Genomic DNA, 21,711 nt, shown 5'->3' with positions numbered 1-21,711 from the left:
TCGCGCCTCACTCGCCTCTCCAATCGGCTTTCCCCGTCTCGTTTCTCTCCTTTTTCTCCCGTCTCGTTCTTTTTCTTGCTCCAAATCGGCCCGTCGGAATCGGAAATCGGCCCGTCTCGCCCGTCGGCCCGTCGGAATCGGAAATCGGCCCGTCTTGCTTTTGTGCTTGTGCGTAAATAAATTGTGTTCATGACACCATTTCTGGTGTTGGGCTAGCGGCTAGGGTGCCGGCTTAGGATCCTGGGTTCGAATCTCGGTCGATCGCCGAATTAATGCCAGGGGGGTTGACTCAGCCTGTCATCCTTCCGAGGTCAGCTAATTGAGTACCAGTTCACTGGTAATTCCCTGTTTGTCGTTGAAGGCGGCAAAAAGGGTTGGCGTCAGGAAGGGCATCCGGCCGTAAAACATTGCTTCAAAAAGGGGACAAAAAAACAACAACTACCACGGTCCCCGAAAAGGCCAACCCCCGCTTTGCGGGGAAAAATGGCCTCTAAACGGTGGTTTTTACACCATTTCTGGATCTGATGACTTGCCAGTAACCATTTTGTAAAAATGAATGTGCAGCATCTAACTCAATATGTCGAAATGTCACACACATCCATGCCCGTGGGATTCCCACGGGTGACCCCGCAAGTTTGCATTGACGTTCGTCGATGGACTCGTTCGCCCGTCTCATTCGTTTTCTTGCTGCATCCTGTTCAAGTCTGCGTTCTTCATCGATCGTCTCATTCATTTTGGAAATAGAAGTTTCCACGCAGCGCATGAATTGTCACGATCCTCAAGAGGAATTTGTCTCGTAATCATCAAATGATAAATGGCAAGTAAATTATATTGTGGAAAATTAAAGATTTCAAATAAACCTATTTAAAGTGTATTCGCACATAACTAATTTTAAAAAACGAAGAAATATCTCTCGGTAATTTCCTGAAACATATTTTACTTCCGGCTAATAATGTTGAATTAAATAAAAACGAAGAAATATATGTCGGCATCATTGTTGACGTTTTTGTGACGACTGTCATCAAACGAAAAAGTAATATATCTTAACGGAAAAGCAAAAGCGAATTTTTAATATATATCGACACGTTGCCGTCGGTGTCATGTTGGGCGGTGTATGATACACCATGACGCGATTTTTAAAAATATATCTCTGCATTTTCCCGCGTGTGTGGAATGTTCTCAATTATTGCTGACACCGAGTCCAAAACCATCGATAAAAATGAAATCATATGGTGAGTTAGATTGGAGATAAAGGCGTGAGAGAGACTCAATGGCCTTGAAGTTGAAGTTACAGGCGTTTGAGAATTCATTTCGTTCTATAAACGGCAACTTTCATTGGATTTCCTTCCCGTTTTTTTTCAACCGAGTCGAAAACTATGTTAGCGACTGTGAAAAATGAAATGATATATCGAATTTTTAATATGTATCGACACGTTGCCGTCGGTGTCATGTTAGGCGGTGTATGATACACCATGACGCGATTTTAAAAAATATATCTGCATTTTCCCGCGTGTGTGGAATGTTCTCAATTATTGCTGACACCGACTCTAAAACCATCGATAAAAATGAAATCATATGGTGAGTTAGATTGGAGATAAAGGCGTGAGAGAGACTCAATGGCCTTGAAGTTACAGGCATTTGAGAATTCATTTCGTTCTATAAACGGCAACTTTCATCGGATTTTCTTCTCGTTTTTTTTCAACCGAGTCTAAAACTATGTTAGCGACTGTGAAAAATGAAATGATATATCGAATTTAAAATAGATATCGACACATTGCCGTCGGTGTCATGTTGGGCGGTGTATGATACACCATGACGCGATTTTAAAAAATATATCTCTGCATTTTCCCGCGTGTGTGGAATGTTTGTGGAAAATTAAAGATTTCAAATAAACCTATTTAAAGTGTATGCGCACATAACTAATAAAAAAAACGAAGAAATATCTCTCGGTAATTTCCTGAAACATATTTTACTTCCGGCTAATATGTTGAATGAAATAAAAACGAAGAAATATATGTCGGCATCATTGTTGACGTTTTTGTGACGACTATCATCAAACGAAATAGTAATATATCATAACGGAAAAGCAAAAGCGAATTTTTAATATATATCGACACATTGCCGGCGGTGTCATGTTGGGCGGTGTATGATACACCATGACGCGATTTTAAAAAATATATCTCTGCATTTTCCCGCGTGTGTGGATTGTTCTCAATTATTGCTGACACCGAGTCTAAAAGTAAAACCATCGATAAAAATGAAATCATATGGTGAGTTAGATTGGAGATAAAGGCGTGAGAGAGACTCAATGGCCTTGAAGTTACAGGCCTTTGAGAATTCATTTCGTTCTATAAACGGCAACTTTCATCGGATTTTCTTCCCGTTTTTTTTCAACCGAGTCTAAAACTATGTTAGCGACTGTGAAAAATGAAATGATTTATCGAATTTGATTTGAAATAAAACTGGGGGAGAGCAAGACACCACGGGCCTACAAAACAGGACTCAAAGCTATGCGAGTTAATAAAATGGTGGATATTTGTTTATAGCCACTCCCAGAATGGGTGGAGCTACTCTGCAAACCGAGTAAGCCACACCCCGGACAGACACCCAACAGATAGACAGACAGACAGACAGACAGAATCATCTACGGCTATTATAATATAGATATCTGCATTTTCCCGCGTGTGTGGAATGTTCTCAATTATTGCTGACACCGAGTCTGAAACCATCGATAAAAATGAAATCATATGATGAGTTAGATTGGAGATAAAGGCGTGAGAGCGACTCAATGGCCTTGAAGTTACAGGCGTTTGAGAATTCATTTCGTTCTATAAAGGGCAACTTTCATTGGATTTTCTTCCCGTTTTTTTTCAACCGAGTCTAAAACTATGTTAGCGACTGTGAAAAATGAAATGATATATCGAATTTGATTTGAAATAAAACTGGGAGAGAGAGCAAGACACCACGGGCCTACAAAACAGGCCTCAAAGCTATGCGAGTTAATAAAATGGTGGATATTTGTTTATAATTATATGAAGCCACTCCCAGAATGGGTGGAGCTATGGGTGGAGCTACTCTGCAAACCGAGTAAGCCACACCCCGGACAGACACCCAACAGACAGACAGACAGAATCATCTACGGCTATTATAATATAGAGATATATATTTGTGTGTGTGTGTGTGTGTCAAAAATGTAACTTGAGAATCAATGAGAATCAATGTTCTATTCGGCCATCTAAAGTTGATTTTTAGCTTTTTACATCCACGCAGGTCATTATTTACTTTCCAGTTGAATAATTTATTGAACAGTGAAACTTAATATTGGATGCAAAGGCAGGCCTGTTGTTGAACATTAGTTCAAGGGAGACCACTCAGATATTATCCATAATAACTCCAGGTAATCATGTGTGACTACCTGATCTCTCACATCTCGCTTTGTTGTCGGTGGGCGTTATGGACAACGTTCCCACAGTTGGGGTGTTTTTACAGTTCGATTCGCTTTCAAGTTGGATTTCAGTAGAAGTAGTGTTCAGTGCTAAATTATTTAGAAATTGGGTGAGTTAATTGCAATAATATCTGTTGGTGGTAAGTTAATTCCAAATATATATATATATATATTTGACTAATTAGTTCCAAAAATGTGTGTTGGTGAGTTTTTCAAAGAGCTCGGACAGGGAGGGCTTGATCTTGAGCAAAGTGAACATTTCATTTTATCTGAGGAATTACGTGAGTAGCCATATATTAATTTGCTGACCAACCTTCTCCAACCCTCCATCACCCACTCCAATGAAAGATAATGAGAAAGGTACCGAGCAGCACCGGGGTTAAAGAGATACATAGATATTGGAAGAAATGTGCAGGCTTGATGGGCCTGAAGACCTCCTGCGTTGAATATCCTTGGATTACCTGGCCTCTTTTCTGCAAAAAAAAAAAGAATTAACATGTTCCATCCAAAACGATCAAAAGGCTAAAATCAATTACAGAATATATACCCAACGATAAATATAATTTTTGATCACGTTCAACCTGATTCTGCATTATTATTCCCAAATGCTGTGGCCTATCGATATGGTGACTTGGATAGTACTGTGCATGCTTGGCTCAAAGATCTTTTGTGTTTGTGCAGGTGGTGGAGAACGCTGTATGTGTGCTGCGTAATCTATCATATCGACTGGCTCAAGAAGCTGGGCAAGGCCCTGAGCGGACACGATTCGATGAGAATGAACACCAAGGCCTCCTGGGTGCACCACCGAGATTACAAGGTCGAGGTGCAGGGTGCTGGGCCAAAAAGCGCAAGGTTTTGCAGGATGATGTGAGTTTTGGGGCCTTTTTGATTAACATCATCATTTAATCAAACTTCATCTTTCCATTTGACTCTAATGTATTCCGAACGTTTTCACTAGCTTTGATGAGGCAATGCCAAGCCAAAGCAAAATTGTCAATCAGGTGGACATTATTATAGGTGTGCACCCTCTTTACCAATATTAAACCGATACATATTTGTATAAAGTTTATCTGTGAGTGGAACTTTCATCGACACATTCATTGATGCATTGGATTTTCCATTTGCAAGGCAAGAAAAAGGAAGTTTTTTTTTCTACAATGGTAGTCAAATTAGGCAGGCAGGAAGGCCAACAGGTACACATACTTGCCTGTAAGCTGCCTCACCTGGGTGCAAATCACCTGGGTACACATACTCGCCTGTAAGCTGCCTCACCTGGGTGCAAATCACCTGGGTACACATACTCGCCTGTAAGCTGCCTCACCTGGGTGCAAATCACCTGGGTACACATACTCGCCTGTAAGCTGCCTCACCTGGGTGCAAATCACCTGGGTACACCTACTCGCCTGTAAGCTGCCTCACCTGGGTGCAAATCACCTGGGTACACATACTCGCCTGTAAGCTGCCTCACCTGGGTGCAAATCACCTGGGTACACATACTCGCCTGTAAGCTGCCTCACCTGGGTACACATACTTGCCTGTAAGCTGCCTCACCTGGGTGCAAATCACCTGGGTACACATACTCGCCTGTAAGCTGCCTCACCTGGGTGCAAATCACCTGGGTACACATACTCGCCTGTAAGGTGCCTCACCTGGGTGCAAATCACCTGGGTACACCTACTCGCCTGTAAGCTGCCTCACCTGGGTGCAAATCACCTGGGTACGCATACTCGCCTGTAAGCTGCCTCACCTGGGTGCAAATCACCTGGGTACACATACTCGCCTGTAAGCTGCCTCACCTGGGTGCAAATCACCTGGGTACACATACTCGCCTGTAAGCTGTCTCACCTGGGTGCAAATTCCGACCCAGCTGTACCCTAGGGTTTCACAGGCAGGGGGAGTCATCAATGTGTGTGCCATCCCTCAGTTGGATGTTACTCTGGCAAGTGATGGTTAATCCATCTGCCAGTATTCATTGACGTCACACCATTCACCCAACGGTGTCTTTTGCGAAGAGTAGGCGAGCTATCGCTGGCACCATGGCCAAATTTTTTTTCACCAAAGAACATCAAATAGACCATCATGGCCAAAGACAAGAAATCAAGTCACAAATTTCACCCCAGATGCACTTTTTTGAAATTCCGACTTCTTTCCTGGAAGTCCTAGCAATGTCTATGTGTTTAATACCTCTCCCACCCCCACTCCCTTCCCGTGCCTCCTCCCCCCAAGCCCTCTCCCTCCCACAGATCTCCCGATGTGCCTGCTCTCTAATGTTGTACTTGCGTATTCCCTCTCTCTCCCCATCTTGTCTCCCGCTCCCTTTATCATATGTTGTATGTGTCAGTTTTTTTGTTGTGATTAATGTTAGCTCTTACACGACCCTCCATCTTGTATACAAAAAAAAAAAAAATCAAAATTCCTGCTCTGACTCCCTGTGTCGGAGGTTCCACCTGGCCAGGATTGTGCTCCCTAGCTATTGGAACTGCCTCGGCCGCCCGAAGCGCCTGACTGTGCGAGAGGGGGAACCAGAGAGACGGAGAGAGTTGAAATTTGATCAGAACTTTTCTTTATACTTTAAACTTGTCATTGGCTTTGATAGAGCAACCATCACCATATTATGCATCCAATAATTTGGTGTTGCAAACAGGATTGATGTTTTGTGGACCAGAAATGTTATTGTTTATCGTTCCACCATCATTCATTTGTTTCCCCCATCTTGATTTTCAGCAAGTACATTAAATAGAAGATGTGACCAAACAAAAAGTTGTGACCAGGAATTTACCAAACTTGGTGGTTCTAATTACCACATGGCAAGAAGGTGCAAGAGCAGCATCAATTTTGGCCCGGCCCCAAATATCAAATTCCAAAATATGCGGTTACGGGCACACTTTAAACTTTTTTTATTAGCATTTGATTATTTATCAATACAAGATGGGGTAATAATGAATGGGTTACATTGTGGAAGGGGCAATAGTATTCCCAGGCAAGGGACATCACAACGAGAACCTAATATATTTGTTTGGATGTCATAATCTGACAAATTTGATAATGCCAGTCATAAAACTTACCTTACCAGGAACATTGGCGGAGGAGGTGGCCATTTGGCCCATCCTGCCTATGCTACAACACATTTCCTTTTCGCGTAAATTATTTAGCAGATATCCCCAATTGATCATCCTCCTCAATTTATATGAAATCCTACATAATTGCCATCTTTCTTAAACTCAACGAGTGCAATGTTAAAATGCTTATTTTTATTTTTCCCCTATTTTGTCATCTTGGTACTCCCTCTTCAAAGAGTGAAATTAAATCTTATTCCAGTCATTCCTTTGATCTGTAACTTTGGTGTCCTATTGAAACCTACACTTTCCCTTTAATCTCACATACACATTAACACTAAATTTAAAATTGTTTTCACACCATAACAACTGGATCTTTAAGGGTCTTTTGGGTCTTCAGGGTCTTTTGAGTCTTTGGGGTATTTTGGGTAAATTTTGGTATTTTGGGTATATGGGGTTTTTTTTAAATTCTTTTGTGTCATCAGGTATTTAAGGGTATTTTGGATATTTTGAGTCTTTGGGGTATTTTGGGTAAATTTGGGTATTTTGGTATTTTGGGTCTTTGGGGGTTTAAAAAAAAATTTATTTTGTGTCATCAGGTATTTAAGGGTATTTTGGATATTTTGAGTCTTTGGGGTATTTTGGGTAAATTTGGGTATTTTGGTATTTTGGATCTTTGGGGTTTTTTTTTTAGTCTTTTGTGTCATCAGGTATTTAAGGGTATTTTGGATATTTTGGGTCTTCTGGGTATTTTGGGTCTTCGGAGTACGTAAACACTTCCCTAAACCCACAAAGAAATGGGATCAGGATTAATTTAATATTACCTTTCACATAGGCACTATCGAGTGATAAAATTAAAAAAAACCCCAACTATCTTTTTCATATATATATATATATATATATATATATTGTCTAAACACCCCCTGGCACTTACTGATGAACCTCTGAAAGTTTGATGAAGATCCGTTTGGCCATATCTATCAGAATAATGCCGACACACACTCACAAACATCTCTTATAGTTATAGATGAGTAAATGGCCATGACGTTTTATGTGTGACATTTTTAATCCAACTTTAAAGAAGGTCTCACACTGCATTCCCCCTCATGGGCTTTTCCACAACTGACTTTCAACCTGCCCAATCCTCGAGTACAACTAGAAAATCATCCTTGGCTCCGCTCTTTCGCCATTCATGGACCCAATCTGTCGCTGGCAAATTAGAATCCTTCCTAATCAATATCCTTCCCTTTCCACAGGCCTTTTTGAAAGCCCAATCCCAAATTAAAATCTCCTTTGACGAATTACAAAGGCTACATACCCTTCAGGGCAAAGATAAAGGTGCACATGACCGAGTGGAACCTTTCATTGGAACCGAGTGGGACACGTAACACACTTTTTATTGTTATTTATTTCCTGCAAGGCCATGGTATTCATGTATCTGCATGTTGGTCACTAACTAGGTAGTTGAGAGATGCTAAAATATGTGGTGTGGTGTGACCATGTATGATGGCCACAGGCCAAAACAAATTCCAAACACAAGGGAATCACAAGCTCCACATCCATCTCACCTCCAGGTACCAACACAGCTCCCTTTCTGTGTCCTCGCTGAAAGGGCAGGCCTGCATCCTCTCCTGAAAAGGTCTTCCATGGCCTACACATGATCGCTAAGGTCAGGGCAGTCGTTTTGGACTGCCATTGGTACCATGTAACCCAGTGATGCCTGCAGCATGGTCGGGTTGTCGGCTACTAATACCGACACCCCTCACTGGCTTTGCTCGTGGGGAGGGTGACTGTAACACCCTGCCGGGACCAAAAACAACACGTGGCAAAGGGCGGATGAGCTCCCGTAGGGAGCCAATGACCATCCAGTAATGAGATGGTGTCTCCTAAAAAACACCCATCCGGTTTGGACCGGTTCACATCATACCAAATACTTTAAAATTGTACGTGCTGCTTCCTTGCTTGAAAAGGCTAGAGTATGGACAATCCCCATCAGTTGGCATCTATGGGGAGGAGGAAATTCCTCTTGAGGAAATGCCCCACTGAGTACAGTGGGAAAAGCGGCGCCATTGTTATGACGTCACTGGTATCCAGAGTATCCCAGGAAGTGACGTTAGTGCCGGCACTTCCCCCAAGCTCAGTGGCTGTGTTAAGTGTTTGTCTCGTCAGTACGTCCGTCCGTCCGTCCGTGTGTGTGTGTGTGTGTGTGTCAGCTCTATTACAAGCCTTAGCCCAAGTATTAAAAAAAAGGGTCTTCCTAGTTCCTCACCAACTAAATTTGACCCCTCCTCCCAGTGGAATCCCTATTTGCAATCGCATTCTGGAGCAGGCGGAGGCAAGGCATGGCAAAGCTCCACATTCCTTGCTTTCCTCAACAGCCCGATCGACCTGAGGGTACACACAACTTACCCGCCCATAAACACGGAGCCCAACACGGTATTCTCTCCTCGGCCTCTCTCCCCCAGGCAAATGTCCTCCTGGACATACACACACACATTCCCCACAATGAGCGCAGATTTTGATGCGGTTAGTACACCTTCGCATCAGATATGAAGCTTGTCACCAGGTTTCATCAAAGTTGTTTGTGTTGTTTTGGAGAGGAGAGCAAATAACTATTTTGGATGGGACAACCCCCCCCCCCCCCCCCCCCCGCCCTCCGAGCCCCAAACACCACCCCCACTCCTGTAGACCCCTTTAATGAGCACAGATTTTGATGCGGTCAATACACCTTAGTTAGGCGTCAGATATGAAGCTTGTGGCCAAGTTTCATCAAAATCGTGTGTTTGGTTCAAGCGATAAATGACTGAAGCATTTACAGACTCACTTACTCACTCACTGACTTACTCATGGACACTGCTCAATCGTATAAGCTCACTAAAGACCAGGTGAGCTAAGAACAATTTAATAGGCACACGAAGAAGAAGACCACTCCTTTTGCATCTTCAGATGCAGAGGGCTGCCAAAGCAGGTTCCTAGGCTGTTGGGCACAATCCTGGACGGGTCGCCACTCTGACACAGGATACTCGAATGATCGACTCATTCATCCCAGTAATCTGGTACTCATTTTACCGACTTCGGAAGGATGACAGGCTGAGTCAACCCACCTGGTGTTAATTCAACATCTTGACAGTGGCTTGAACTCAGGACTGTGAGATCTCAAGCCAGCTACCTTATTGGTTAAGCCAACACCAGAGTTAATAGGCACAAGACAGACAACGTATTTTTGAGACGTGAAGACACAACAAACAAGAACAGCACTCGGTAGAGAGCAAACCCCCGCCAGGCTAAACCGTTTACGTTTTGTATCCCACTGATAAGCCAGATCTAGATCCGGACCTCAACCAAAATCTAATCCGCATGTTGTTGTCGCCGAACCAACTCATCCACCAAATTTCCTGCAAATCCGTCCACAAGTTTTTGAGATATCCTGTTCACAAAAAGACAGACGAACAGACAGACAGGGGCGAAAGCATAACTTCCATCCACCTTTGGTGGCAGAGGTAATAAAGCACAATAGTTACAAAACAAAGAAAGGTCCCACACACCAATCATGGACACAGAACCACAGGAAGTAACAAGCCCCAGGTTGAGTACAGCATCCGTGCCCCCGAGGTGATGCTACGGGTGGAGAAGGTGACTATACTAAGCTCCTCCCCACAACCCTCACCCATGTCGACCTCACGTTCCGCCTCATCTGCCGTCTTGCAAATGCGTTTACTCAGATAGATCTTCTGTTAAAATTTGTAACATTTGTAACAGCCTGACTGCACTTACACACAAAAATTTCAAATAGTTCCTGGAGTTGCAAGTTACAAGTTACAAACCACACTGAACCACCTTTAGAGACTATTTTCCCCACAGAGCAGGGGTTGGCCTTTTTCCGGCACCGTGGTCCCCTTTTTGAAGCAATGTTTTTCAGCCGCATGCACTTCCTGCCGCCAACCCTGTTAGTCGCCTCTTGCAACACACAGGGAATTACCAGTGAACTGGTGCTCAATTTGCCAACCTCGGAAGGTTGACCGGCTGAGTCAACCACCCTGGCATTAATTCAATGATCGACCGGGATTCAAACCTAGGATCCTAGGATCCCAAGCCGGCACCCTAACCGCTAAGCCAACAAACCCAGGATCCTAGGATCCCAAGCCGGCACCCTAACCGCTAAGCCAACGAACCCAGGATCCTAGGATCCGAAGCCGGCACCCAAACTGCTAAGCCAACAAACACAGGATCCTAGGATCCCAAGCCGGCACCCAAACCACTAAGCCAACAAACCCAGGAACCTAGGATCCCAAGCCGGCACCCAAACCACTAAGCCAACGAACCCAGGATCCTAGGATCCCAAGCCGGCACCCAAACTGCTAAGCCAACAAACCCAGGATCCTAGGATCCCAAGCCGGCACCCAAACCGCTAAGCCAACGAACCCAGGATCCCAGGATCCGAAGCCGGCACCCAAACCGCTAAGCCAACAAACCCAGGATCCTAGGATCCCAAGCCGGCACCCGAACCGCTAAGCCAACGAACCCAGGATCCTAGAATCCCAAGACGGCACCCAAACCACTAAGCCAACACCAGGCTTAAGTTACAAATCGCACTCTGTCTGCTAAATGTTGCATGCACAGCCCCTGGGGTTGGCGTTACCACCCAAGCAGGTGTTCTCCTGTATGTTACGACCCACAGATAATTCAAATGGTAAATTAATCCACTAACTAGCACAGGCCAACAGCCAGCCGTTCTATCTGTCCACCTACCTCAAGGCTCTGGTAATTATCAGATTAAGAAAATGCCCTTAATTAATTGTAATCCCTCCAGGGAAAGTCTAATCAACCGTAATGATTTTCCAAGCACGCAATATGTGAGGAGAGGGAGTAAAGTGGTCTTGGTGAATATCAACAATTTATTAAGATGAGACAACATCAACAGACAGACCTCGGCGTGACAGAGAGACAGACATTCCCAATGAATAACTAACACAGGGAAGTGAATCAGCTAAACAACTCGATGCCACAGGTACACTGCTCTCATTCACACATAAAGCAAACCCGGTTTTCTAATATATATCCACACAGGAGGGTGAAACTGTGAGTGTGGCACTGTGTAGGACTGGAGTGAACAGGGCAGCGAGTTCGAGCAGATGGAGAGTCCATGCCAGTGAATCAGGGTGGCCAAATCCAGCAAGATAAGAGAGTCCATAGGACACAAGCTGCACAGCGGGAGAATGCCACCAGAGAAAGAAAACAAAAGAGCTCCTCCTGGTATTATCAGCTCACCTGTGCAGCCCTGATCAGGAGGGGATGACCTCCCCTTGGGGCAATGCCAGACCACTCCAGGCACCACTCCACATGCTAGGCAGCTCTCCATCACATCCCCTGGAGCACCTTTAGAGGTTGTCAGCGATAACCCCTATGCATGTGCATGAATCAATAATGGAGGCCCAGCATTGTGGGAGGGTTCTCCACCGATCATGCACATATGTGCAAAGCCATGGGGACGCAGGCGGTCACAAAGGTCCACTGAAAGCGCTGGCTGCCGAAGCAGAGGGTGACGTCGCGCGGGCCGAAAGTGCGTATGGCCGAGCCATTAGCCACGACCAAAGAGGGGCCGCAAACGGCGTCCCGCCTGTCCTGCTCGGAGGCGGGTATGACGCTCAGTTGGGCGCCGGTGTCACAAAGGAAACGCCGCCCGGACGCTTTGTCCCGAATAAAGAAGCAAGTTGCCCGAGTGGCCGGCACTCATGGCTGGGAATGAACGCCGGCCCGGCCGTTTCCCGACTTGCCGAAAGTGCACGGGGGTCGGCACGTCCGAGCCTTGTGTCCGAACCTGGCGTGGTAATAACACCACGCCTGGTCAGGTGGAGGCCCCGGCCGTCGTGTCGGAAGCGGTCGGCGCGGCGTGGCGGCCGCCAGTTGCACCGGCAGTTCGGCCTCCAACCGCGCAGGGCGCTCGGGCTTCGTGGGCGTCGCCTCGGACGGCGGCAGGCTCCAGGTAGCCGTGCCGATGTGTTGGCCCGCCGAGGAGATCTTATCGGCTTCCCTGGCGAGGGCGCGGGGATCGGTGATGGACGTGCCAGCCAGGGCGAGGCGTACCGGGTGAGGCAGCTGGCGAAGGAACAGCTCGCGGAACAGAAAATCCGGAGAGTGCTCACCGAGCAACAAGAGCATATAGTCCATGCGCTCGGACGGGCGCATGTCGCCGAGCTCGGGCAGGTCGAGCAGGCGCCGTGCGCGTGCCGCCGGTGAGAGGGCGAAAGCGTCGAGGAGGAGCGTCTTCAGCGCGTCATACTTGTCGGCAGCCGGCGGGTGCTCGAGGAGGCTCAGGGCACGGGCCGCGGTGGCGGAACCGAGCGCTGCCACGACGTGGTGGAAGCGGGTGTCGTCCGCGGTGATGCCTCGCAGGGCGAACTGGGAGTCCGTCCGGGCGAACCAAACGGCCGCGTGAGCCTCCCAAAAGGTAGGCAGTTTAAGAGTTACTGCCGTGTCCATGTCGGTAGGTCACCAGTGAAGGAGCTGCGCTCCAACGCGAGTCGAAATAATTGACGCGACCAAAGACGGAATTCGTCCGAGTTGCTTTGTTAAAACAAAACAGCTCAGGTATTCTCCAAAAGCCCGTTTATCGGGCAGCAATATATATACACATTTATGCCCGGGCGTTTGCCCGGGAAAACCGAGACCGGGCATGCCCGGGTGTCAAGGACGAGTCCTGGAAAGGCGAGTCTGGAAATGCCCGGGCGTCCTGGACGCGGCCTGGCAAGTCGAGGCTGGGCGTGCCCGAGCGCTCTGGGCGAGCCCTGGAAAGGCGAGAGCGGGCATGCCCGGGAAAGACGAGACCGGTCGTGCCCGGGAGGTTCGGGCGTGCCCGGGAACAGCGAGTCCGGGCATGCCCAGGAAAGGCGCGTCTGGGCCCGTCCGGACGAGCCCGGCATGGCGATCGCGCCCTGGCCGCGTCCTGGCAGGTGCAAGGCGATTGTGTACATTCAGCGGGAACCGCTACAGGGTGTACTTACTTTTTCACGTGACTGTACGTAGCAACAAATACATCGTTAAAATTGGGAACAGACTCCCAGTGTACATTTTATTTATATAATCTTAACAATGTCAAATCAAAAGACTTTAAGATATCTCTTTGCTGCGTTTAGCTCGCACAGAATACAACTGGGGTGGAAGAGTTCAGATGAGGCTGAATGGGTCTGCAAAGGCTGCTAAGAACCGCAAATGACTTTTCTTCATTACCTGAGGCAAAAAACCTTCGTGCTTTTGGACTATTTTGGAGGAAAAAAAGAATTTTATTTTGGGGGAAAAACCTTTGCTGGACTATTTTGCTTCTGCAACAGAAACAATCAACAGAAACCTTTGAACACATGCATACAAACCATGTTTATCTCACAGACTATATCCACACGCTTGACCCAGCTATATTTGGGCCGAAAGTGACGTTTTGTTTCGGAATGGTATGTATGCTTAGTGCAGCGCAAGTATTCATATGTGTGTTCCATAGCGAGCACTGCTCACCCTGAAATCAAGCATGTATAGAGAAGCCAATAAAGAATGCCGATGAGAGCTCCATGCTTACTGCTTGTGATAACCAGTTGCCGAGAGGGATAAAGATAACCATATGCCCAAAGGCTTTTGTTTGTTGCCTTAGCTCTGGAGTTGAATACATTGTTACGATCTTGCCTCTTGCAAAAATCAGCATGGCGTACAAACTGATGCGCACAATATTTCTGTCATCACCAAAGTAGAGGGAATAGTAACAGGCGACAGATCTGGGGCCGTTTACTGCACAGCTGGAAATGACTGTGGCAGAAAATGTGTGGGACAAACATCCCGGCAGCTCTTAATATCATTTCTCATATCCTTTCCTCCACTCACCTTCCATTTCTTCATTATCTTCTCCTCCCGGCGTTCCGACTTTTCTCTCTGATCTGCCCCATTTCTCCCTTTCTTTTCTAGTTTTCCTTGAGGGGTCAAAAGGCCACTTTGTAGTTGAAATGTTGGATGTTTGAGGCTTTGTTTTCAGATAATGGTTCCAATTTGTGCTTTTCTGCATTCTTGTTAAGAGCTCCAGTTTATCTTTTTATCTCGCATTTATTCATGCATTCGTGTATTAGAATTTTTAGAATTTCCTATTATTTTCACAAAATCCTTCTCAAAAACTGTTTGTCTTAACAACAAAAAAAATCTCCTTTTATTCCTGTCGTTTTCTCAGTTTTGCACTCTTCAAACATTTCCAACTACTTGATCTCCTAGTGTCAATCTCTTATATCCTGATAACACCAAAGTCCATGTTGAAATCACTTGGGGTTCGGAGACTTATCTACGTACGCCCTAGAGACATTTATAATGACATAATACAACATAATAATACAACAATCATAATAAATCATAATAATCATAATAAATCTATAATATATAAAAATATATATATATACTGTCCGTCCGTCCGTCTGTCTGTCTGTCTGTCTGTCCGTTCGAAGGTACCGTAAAAACTGCTCAACCGATCGCAAAGATATTTTCGGTGGGTAATCCTGGGATCTCCAGGAGTAAAATTGGCTGTTTAGTTTTCCCAATTTCAGCTTTGGTCTCCAGCATTCTCAGGTTTGGACTCCCGCATAACATTCGCGTTCACATAACGTTCATTGTTCTCATTGTGACGATGTTGTTTTCCCGGGTGCCACACCAACGGCTGCACCGATCGCTGCACAGCTGCACCAATCGGACTTGGTGACCTCGGACAAAGACCTTTTATAAGGACACGGGTTGAATCCCTGCTTGAGAGAATTCTAACCCATTTCAACTGAAGGAAACAAGTATCGGGAGTACATATGACATAGCGATTGTGAACACGATTATCGATCACGATTCACGATCACGATCATCACGATCATAGTGTATCGATCACTGTGGGACATTTGGTGAATTATAGTAAGATACTGTTTAGATTTTGATGATTTGCATGTGATATGATTTAACGGATGTTTATATGAATCGTTTAAAATAAAAAAAGCCTCCAATTTCTGATATTTTACTTTTTAATTTGGGCCTCACAATTGAAGCCCCGCCCATAGGGCGGGTACCGTTGCTAGTAACTCATAATACAACAATCATTTACAACTTTCAAAAATAATGACATAATACAACTAGAGACATAATACAATTTTCTCCCTTAGGATATTTTTGTATTGAAGACACTCTCGACTCGTACATTTAAGTTTAATCTTCTAACTTGTAATATTCTGAAAAGCTGTTTTTAATTGTGTACAGCTGACGTTGAATCAAAGTTTAAATATAATTCATCGTAACTACCTTTTACATTGTTTTATTTTATTGATCTTCATTTATTATTGCATTAAACACAATCGAAATGTGCTTGTATTAGCTTCAAGGAAGAAAACCGGTCATTACTTTCTGGCTTGAAGAATGTCTTTGAAATCCCTGAGATGTTTTATCACCGAAGGTGGATGGAGGTTTATGTTTTCATCCCTGTCTGTCTGTTTGTCTGTCTGTCCGTTTGTGAATAAGATATCTCAAAAAGTTGTGGACGAATTCGGACGAAATTCGTTGGAGATGTAGCGTATGTGACAAGGATGAAATGATTAGATTTCGGTGAAGATCCGGATACTCGAATTTTTAAAGTGATTCTTCACCATTGTGGGATAGGACCAAAAACGATACATGGCAGGGATATCTCAAAAAGTTGTGGACGGATTTGGACGAAACTTGGTGGACCGGTTAGATATCTGACAAGGAAGAATAAATTCAAATTTGGTGAAGATCTGGATCCGGCTAGTATAAATTTTTAAGTGATTCTCACCATTGAGTGACATGGCCAACCAGGCGGAGGTATGCTCTCTACTGAGTGCCGTTCTAGTTTGTAATGAAACTTTGTATATGCCATCACCATTGTGGGACGCCTGAAATATGTCACGATATTTTGGGATTTGACCCCCGGTTAATGCTGCAAGACGTTTGGACTTGGGGATATGAGGGTTAAATGAGGGAAAAAAAATATACTCAAAATTTGATATTGGGTCAATCCTGGTGGAACGTTTTGCCATCTTTCATCTTTGCTTTAGGTGGGAAGTGTGGGGATTTGCGATGGCGCACCATCTTCGCTCTAGTTATTGTACACTGCTCCTTTCCTATGCCATCTCCAGGCGCTGCATAACGTCATTGCCCTGCACCGAAGGGGGCCTGACAATGACGTACGCTGAAAGGGAGTACTCAGTTTTCACTCTGGCTGTTTGTTTTCTTCCTTTCTTGTTACTTGCCGGAAAAGATTCCCGGCAAGTATGTTGGTTGGTTGGTTTGTCTGTTTGTCTGTTTGTCTGTCCGTCTGTCTGTTTGTGCGCAGTACTACGTCTACACCGTTGCACATAGAATCGCCATATTTTACACGCATATTTGTCTTGCCCTGGAATAGACTGCGCCCAATTTTTAACTCTCTCGGCCCAAGGCCTCCATTATGACGTCATAATTCGATAATTCAAGAAGTACAAAAATTCATCCGATCAAGATGCAATTTCTTGAGCCACATGACGGCATAAACTGGTGGAGAAAAAAAATAATGATGACGTCATCGGTCACATGGTTCGGCCGCCATCTTTGAAAAACCGAAAAACTTTGCACCTCTATATCTCCGAAAGTGCTGAATAGAAAGAATTGAGACATGGCTCATTGTAAAGAACTCTCCATGGGAAATAAAATATGTTAATGATGATGTCATAGGTGCCTCCATTATGACGTCATAATTCGACAAGTGCAAAACTTCATCCGATCAAGATGAAATTTATTGAGCATAATCTAGGAATAAATTAGTTTAGAAAACAAATAATGATGACGTCATCGGTCACGTCGTTCGGCCGCCATCTTGGAAAAACCGAAAAACTTGATCCAAAATGGCCGATAAAAAAGTACATTCTGGCAAGTCCTCGGTCTCTGACCGATTTCTAGTTTGTTTGTTTGTTTTCCGGGCGATATCCCAGCCATCCTTTGAGCTAGGAAGCTGAGATTTTGGTACAATAGTGAGCAAGTGCTTTGGCAAAAACGGTATTTTTTGTTTTTTGATAAATCAATTAATTGATGAGTTATTTAAAGCGATTAATTAAGCACTTATATATTTCCTTTCTCTTCTGGGCAATATCTCAGGCACCTTTTGAGTTAGGAAGCTGATATTTGGACATGCCAGTGACCAAGTGATTTGGCTGTAAAGGCTATTTATCATTGATTGATTAATCAATTAATCGATTAATTATTTAATTATTCAATTAATGACTTCATTAATTAATTTATTTAAAGTTACAGATTCGGATGAAATGGTGGTGGTTTAGGTATTGCATAAGGCAATTGATTCACAATTTAATTATCTTACCATTATTTATTTATTTTCATTATTAATTACTTATTTGTTTTCTTTCTCATCTGGGCAATATCTCAGGAACCTTTTGTGCGAGGAAGCTAATATTTGGACACGACAGTGACCAAGTGATGTGGCTATAAAGGATATTTTGGATTTATTGATTAATCAATTAATCGATCAATTTTATTTATTGATTAGTCAATTAATATTTTTCCCTATTTATGCCTTATTTTATTAATTTTCAAAAAGTTACAGCTTCGGATGAAGCACTGGTGGTTTAGGTATGCCATTAGCCAATTGATTAAGAAAATATTTTATGATTATTATTTATTGATTTTAATTTTGCAATTAATCGCTCTATTATTGTACACCTCTCCTTCCAAATACAGTCTCTATGAGCTGCACAGCGGTATTGCCAGACGCCTAAGGCACCCTCGCAATGCCGCGCTGGAGGATATTTATTTATTTGGCATGGGGGCGGTGTCCTTTGAATGTATCTGTACTTGTTATTATTATCAGTATCTAGATATTAATCATGTAATTACTACCCCACAGATGTTATTTACGATGCTTCTCATTGATGGTAATATTTTAGCTCACCTGGACTTTAGTGCAGTGACACTTCAATGTCACTTGAAACAAACACACAATTTTGATGAAATGTGGCCACACGCTTCATATCTGATGCCGAACGAAGGTGTATTGACCGCATCAAAATCTGCGCCCAATCACGGGTTTAAAGCAGGCATAAAATGCTTTAAAATTCCTACCCTTACCTACAGGGGCATTGCATCAGCAGCACAGCCATGCCCTCAGCCAAAAACATGACCTGGAACCTGTAAAAACATGACCTTTAACCTGTAAAAACATGACCTATAACCTGTAAAAACATGACCTATAACCTGTAAAAACATGACCTATAACCTGTAAAAACATGACCTGTAACCTGTAAAAACATGACCTATAACCTGTAAAAACATGACCTGCAACCTATAAAAACATGACCTATAACCTGTAAAAACATGACCTATAACCTGTAAAAACATGACCTATAACCAGTAAAAACGAACCTGTAAAAACATGACCTATAACCTGTAAAAACATGACCTATAACCTGTAAAAACATGACCTATAACCAGTAAAAATATGACCTGGAACCTGTAAAAACATGACCTATAACCAGTAAAAACATGACATATAACCTGTAAAAACATGACCTGTAACCTGTAAAAACATGACCTGGAACCTGTAAAAACATGACCTATAACCAGTAAAAACATGACATATCCAGTAAAAACATGACATATAACCTGTAAAAACATGACCTATAACCTGTAAAAACATGACCTGTAACCAGTAAATACATGACCTATAACCTATAAAAACATGACATAACCAGTAAAAACATGACCTGTAACCTGTAAAAACATGACCTGTAACCTGTAAAAACATGACCTATAACCTGTAAAAACATGACCTGTAACCTGTAAAAACATGACCTATAACCTGTAAAAACATGACCTATAACCAGTAAAAACATGACCTGGAACCTGTAAAAACATGACCTATAACCAGTAAAAACATGACATATAACCTGTAAAAACATGACCTATAACCTGTAAAAACATGACCTATAACCTGTAAAAACATGACATAACCAGTAAAAACATGACCTGGAACCTGTAAAAACATGACCTATAACCAGTAAAAACATGACCTATAACCTGTAAAAACATGACCTGTAACCTGTAAAAACATGACTTGGAACCTGTAAAAACATGACCTATAACCAGTAAAAACATGACATATAACCTGTAAAAACATGACCTGGAACCTGTAAAAACATGACCTATAACCTGTAAAAACATGACCTATAACCAGTAAAAACACGACCTGGAACCTGTAAAAACATGACCTATAACCAGTAAAAACATGACCTATAACCAGTAAAAACATGACATATAACCTGTAAAAACATGACCTGTAACCTGTAAAAACATGACTTGGAACCTGTAAAAACATGACCTATAACCAGTAAAAACATGACCTGTAACCTGTAAAAACATGACCTATAACCTGTAAAAACATAACCTATAACCTGTAAAAACATGACCTATATCCTGTAAAAACATGACCTGTAACCTGTAAAAACATGACCTGTAACCTGTAAAAACATGACCTGTAACCTGTAAAAACATGGCCTGTAAATATGTATCGCTGTAATCAGCATCGAGAGGGCTTTCATTCAACCAATCACATTACCAGATTCTGCGCATGAACAAAATTTCGAAATTTTATGACGTCATTGACTATTGCTCCTGATCCAGGTGAGATGTAGGACCCCTGATCCTATTTTTAGCTATGGTATTGAATACAATGCATCACAAAAGGTGGGCAATTAATAATTTTCTTTGCATCCAAAGTCGAGTTTCATGGAAGTGCTGCCACCGAAAACAGAAGCGAACATAGTGGAAAAATGAGGAAGAGCAAACTGCGAATGACACAGCAACGGAACAAGAATGAAAGGTGAGTGGAGGCAGAGAGATGAGAAAGCCCAATAACCTGGAAAGGAATGGGCAAGCTTAAAGATGGTTCATGAGCATAGAAAATATGATTATGGATCGGGTACGAATTGCGGAGGAGGTGGGACAGACCACAGAAACGGCTGGGGATGCAACGCCAGAGAGGAGTCTATCGAAGACATAGAGGCAACCTACCTGTCTTCATTGCACCGACCTGTCCACAGCATCAACATGTGAAATGTGTGCGGCAGGGATGCCAGCCAAAATGGGAGAGCAATACTCCATAAAGTTGTGTATTAAGGCTTTGTATGTGGTTAGACGGTTACATTTGCCAAGGAAAGACTTTGAACATGGAAAACGCCCACTCGACAGCTGGTTTTGGAGGCCAACTCAGATAAGTGGTTTGTCCAAGAGAGATGGTTGTTAATAGTGAGGCCGAGAGGTTTGAGGAAGTGAACATATTCAAGAGATTTTTAAGGAAGTAGATGGGACGGTTTCCCAGATGTTCCTTTCAGAGAGATGAAGTGAAAATCTGTGATTTGCCAGAATCGAAATACATATTCCCAGTGTTGGACCAGCTTTTGGTTCCACCAATGTTGATAGAGAGGGAAGTGGTTGCTGCCTGTCTTTCTGAATGATGAGGGATGGATGCTACAGCAGAGGGTGGATACCACGGCAAAAATATTAGGGTTTCCAACGAATCAGAAAGATCGTCGATGAGGAACCGGAATGGGCCCAAGATACTGCCATGGGGTCCTCCAGCCTCGACATGGAGTAGAGGTGAGAGGATCCCATTGAGAGCCATCCCCTGAATGTAAGATGGGTGAAAGTGAGCACGCCATGAGAGGAGGTCGCCTTGGACGCGGTACGTAAAGAGTTTGGTGAGTAAGGCGGGGCGCCAGACTTGTATAAAGTGCTTGAGATATGTCCAAAGGGATTACCATGATGTCTTGCCTGAAATTCAGGGCCTCTGTTCATTGTTGGGAGAGTGGAAGTTGCACTTTCAGAGTGTAGTCACTGGGTCAGAAATCAAACTAATGGTCTGAGTTCAGGCCATTGGAGAAAAGGAAAGATGTCATGTTGACTGCGTTGATGAATGCTACGACTCTCCATATAATTGCAAGTGAGCTTACAGGCCTGTAGTGAAGTGGATCTATTTTTTGTTCCCATTTGTCTAATGCAGTGATGTTGGCTGACTTCCAAGTCGATGACCTAGAGCAAATGAGTGGGTTGAACAAATGACGACGTGGGAGTCCGTCTTGGTTCTGGCATCGCATGTGGTACGGTGCTTATATCCTCGACGTTGCGTGTTTTATGACACTCCGTCGTGACGAT

At 43.7% G+C, this 21,711-nt stretch overlaps 1 protein-coding gene across 4 annotated transcripts in view; it reads left to right on the top strand.

The window, feature by feature from the left end:
* The window catches only part of LOC137431851 (catenin delta-2-like), a 580,901-nt gene that overhangs the window by 385,880 nt on the left and 173,310 nt on the right, over window positions 1-21,711 (top strand). For all 4 annotated transcript variants that reach the window (XM_068123611.2, XM_068123613.2, XM_078782572.1 and 1 more), the window contains one exon: window positions 4,127-4,312. In XM_068123611.2, coding sequence (XP_067979712.2) covers window positions 4,127-4,312 — 186 coding nt within the window. The remainder of the gene's footprint in view (window positions 1-4,126; window positions 4,313-21,711) is intronic.

The sequence above is a fragment of the Myxine glutinosa genome, chromosome 7, assembly GCF_964187855.1.
Source record: "Myxine glutinosa chromosome 7, kmMyxGlut1.1, whole genome shotgun sequence".
Lineage (NCBI taxonomy): Eukaryota > Metazoa > Chordata > Myxini > Myxiniformes > Myxinidae > Myxine > Myxine glutinosa.
This window is presented reverse-complemented; position numbering and strand designations above follow the sequence as displayed.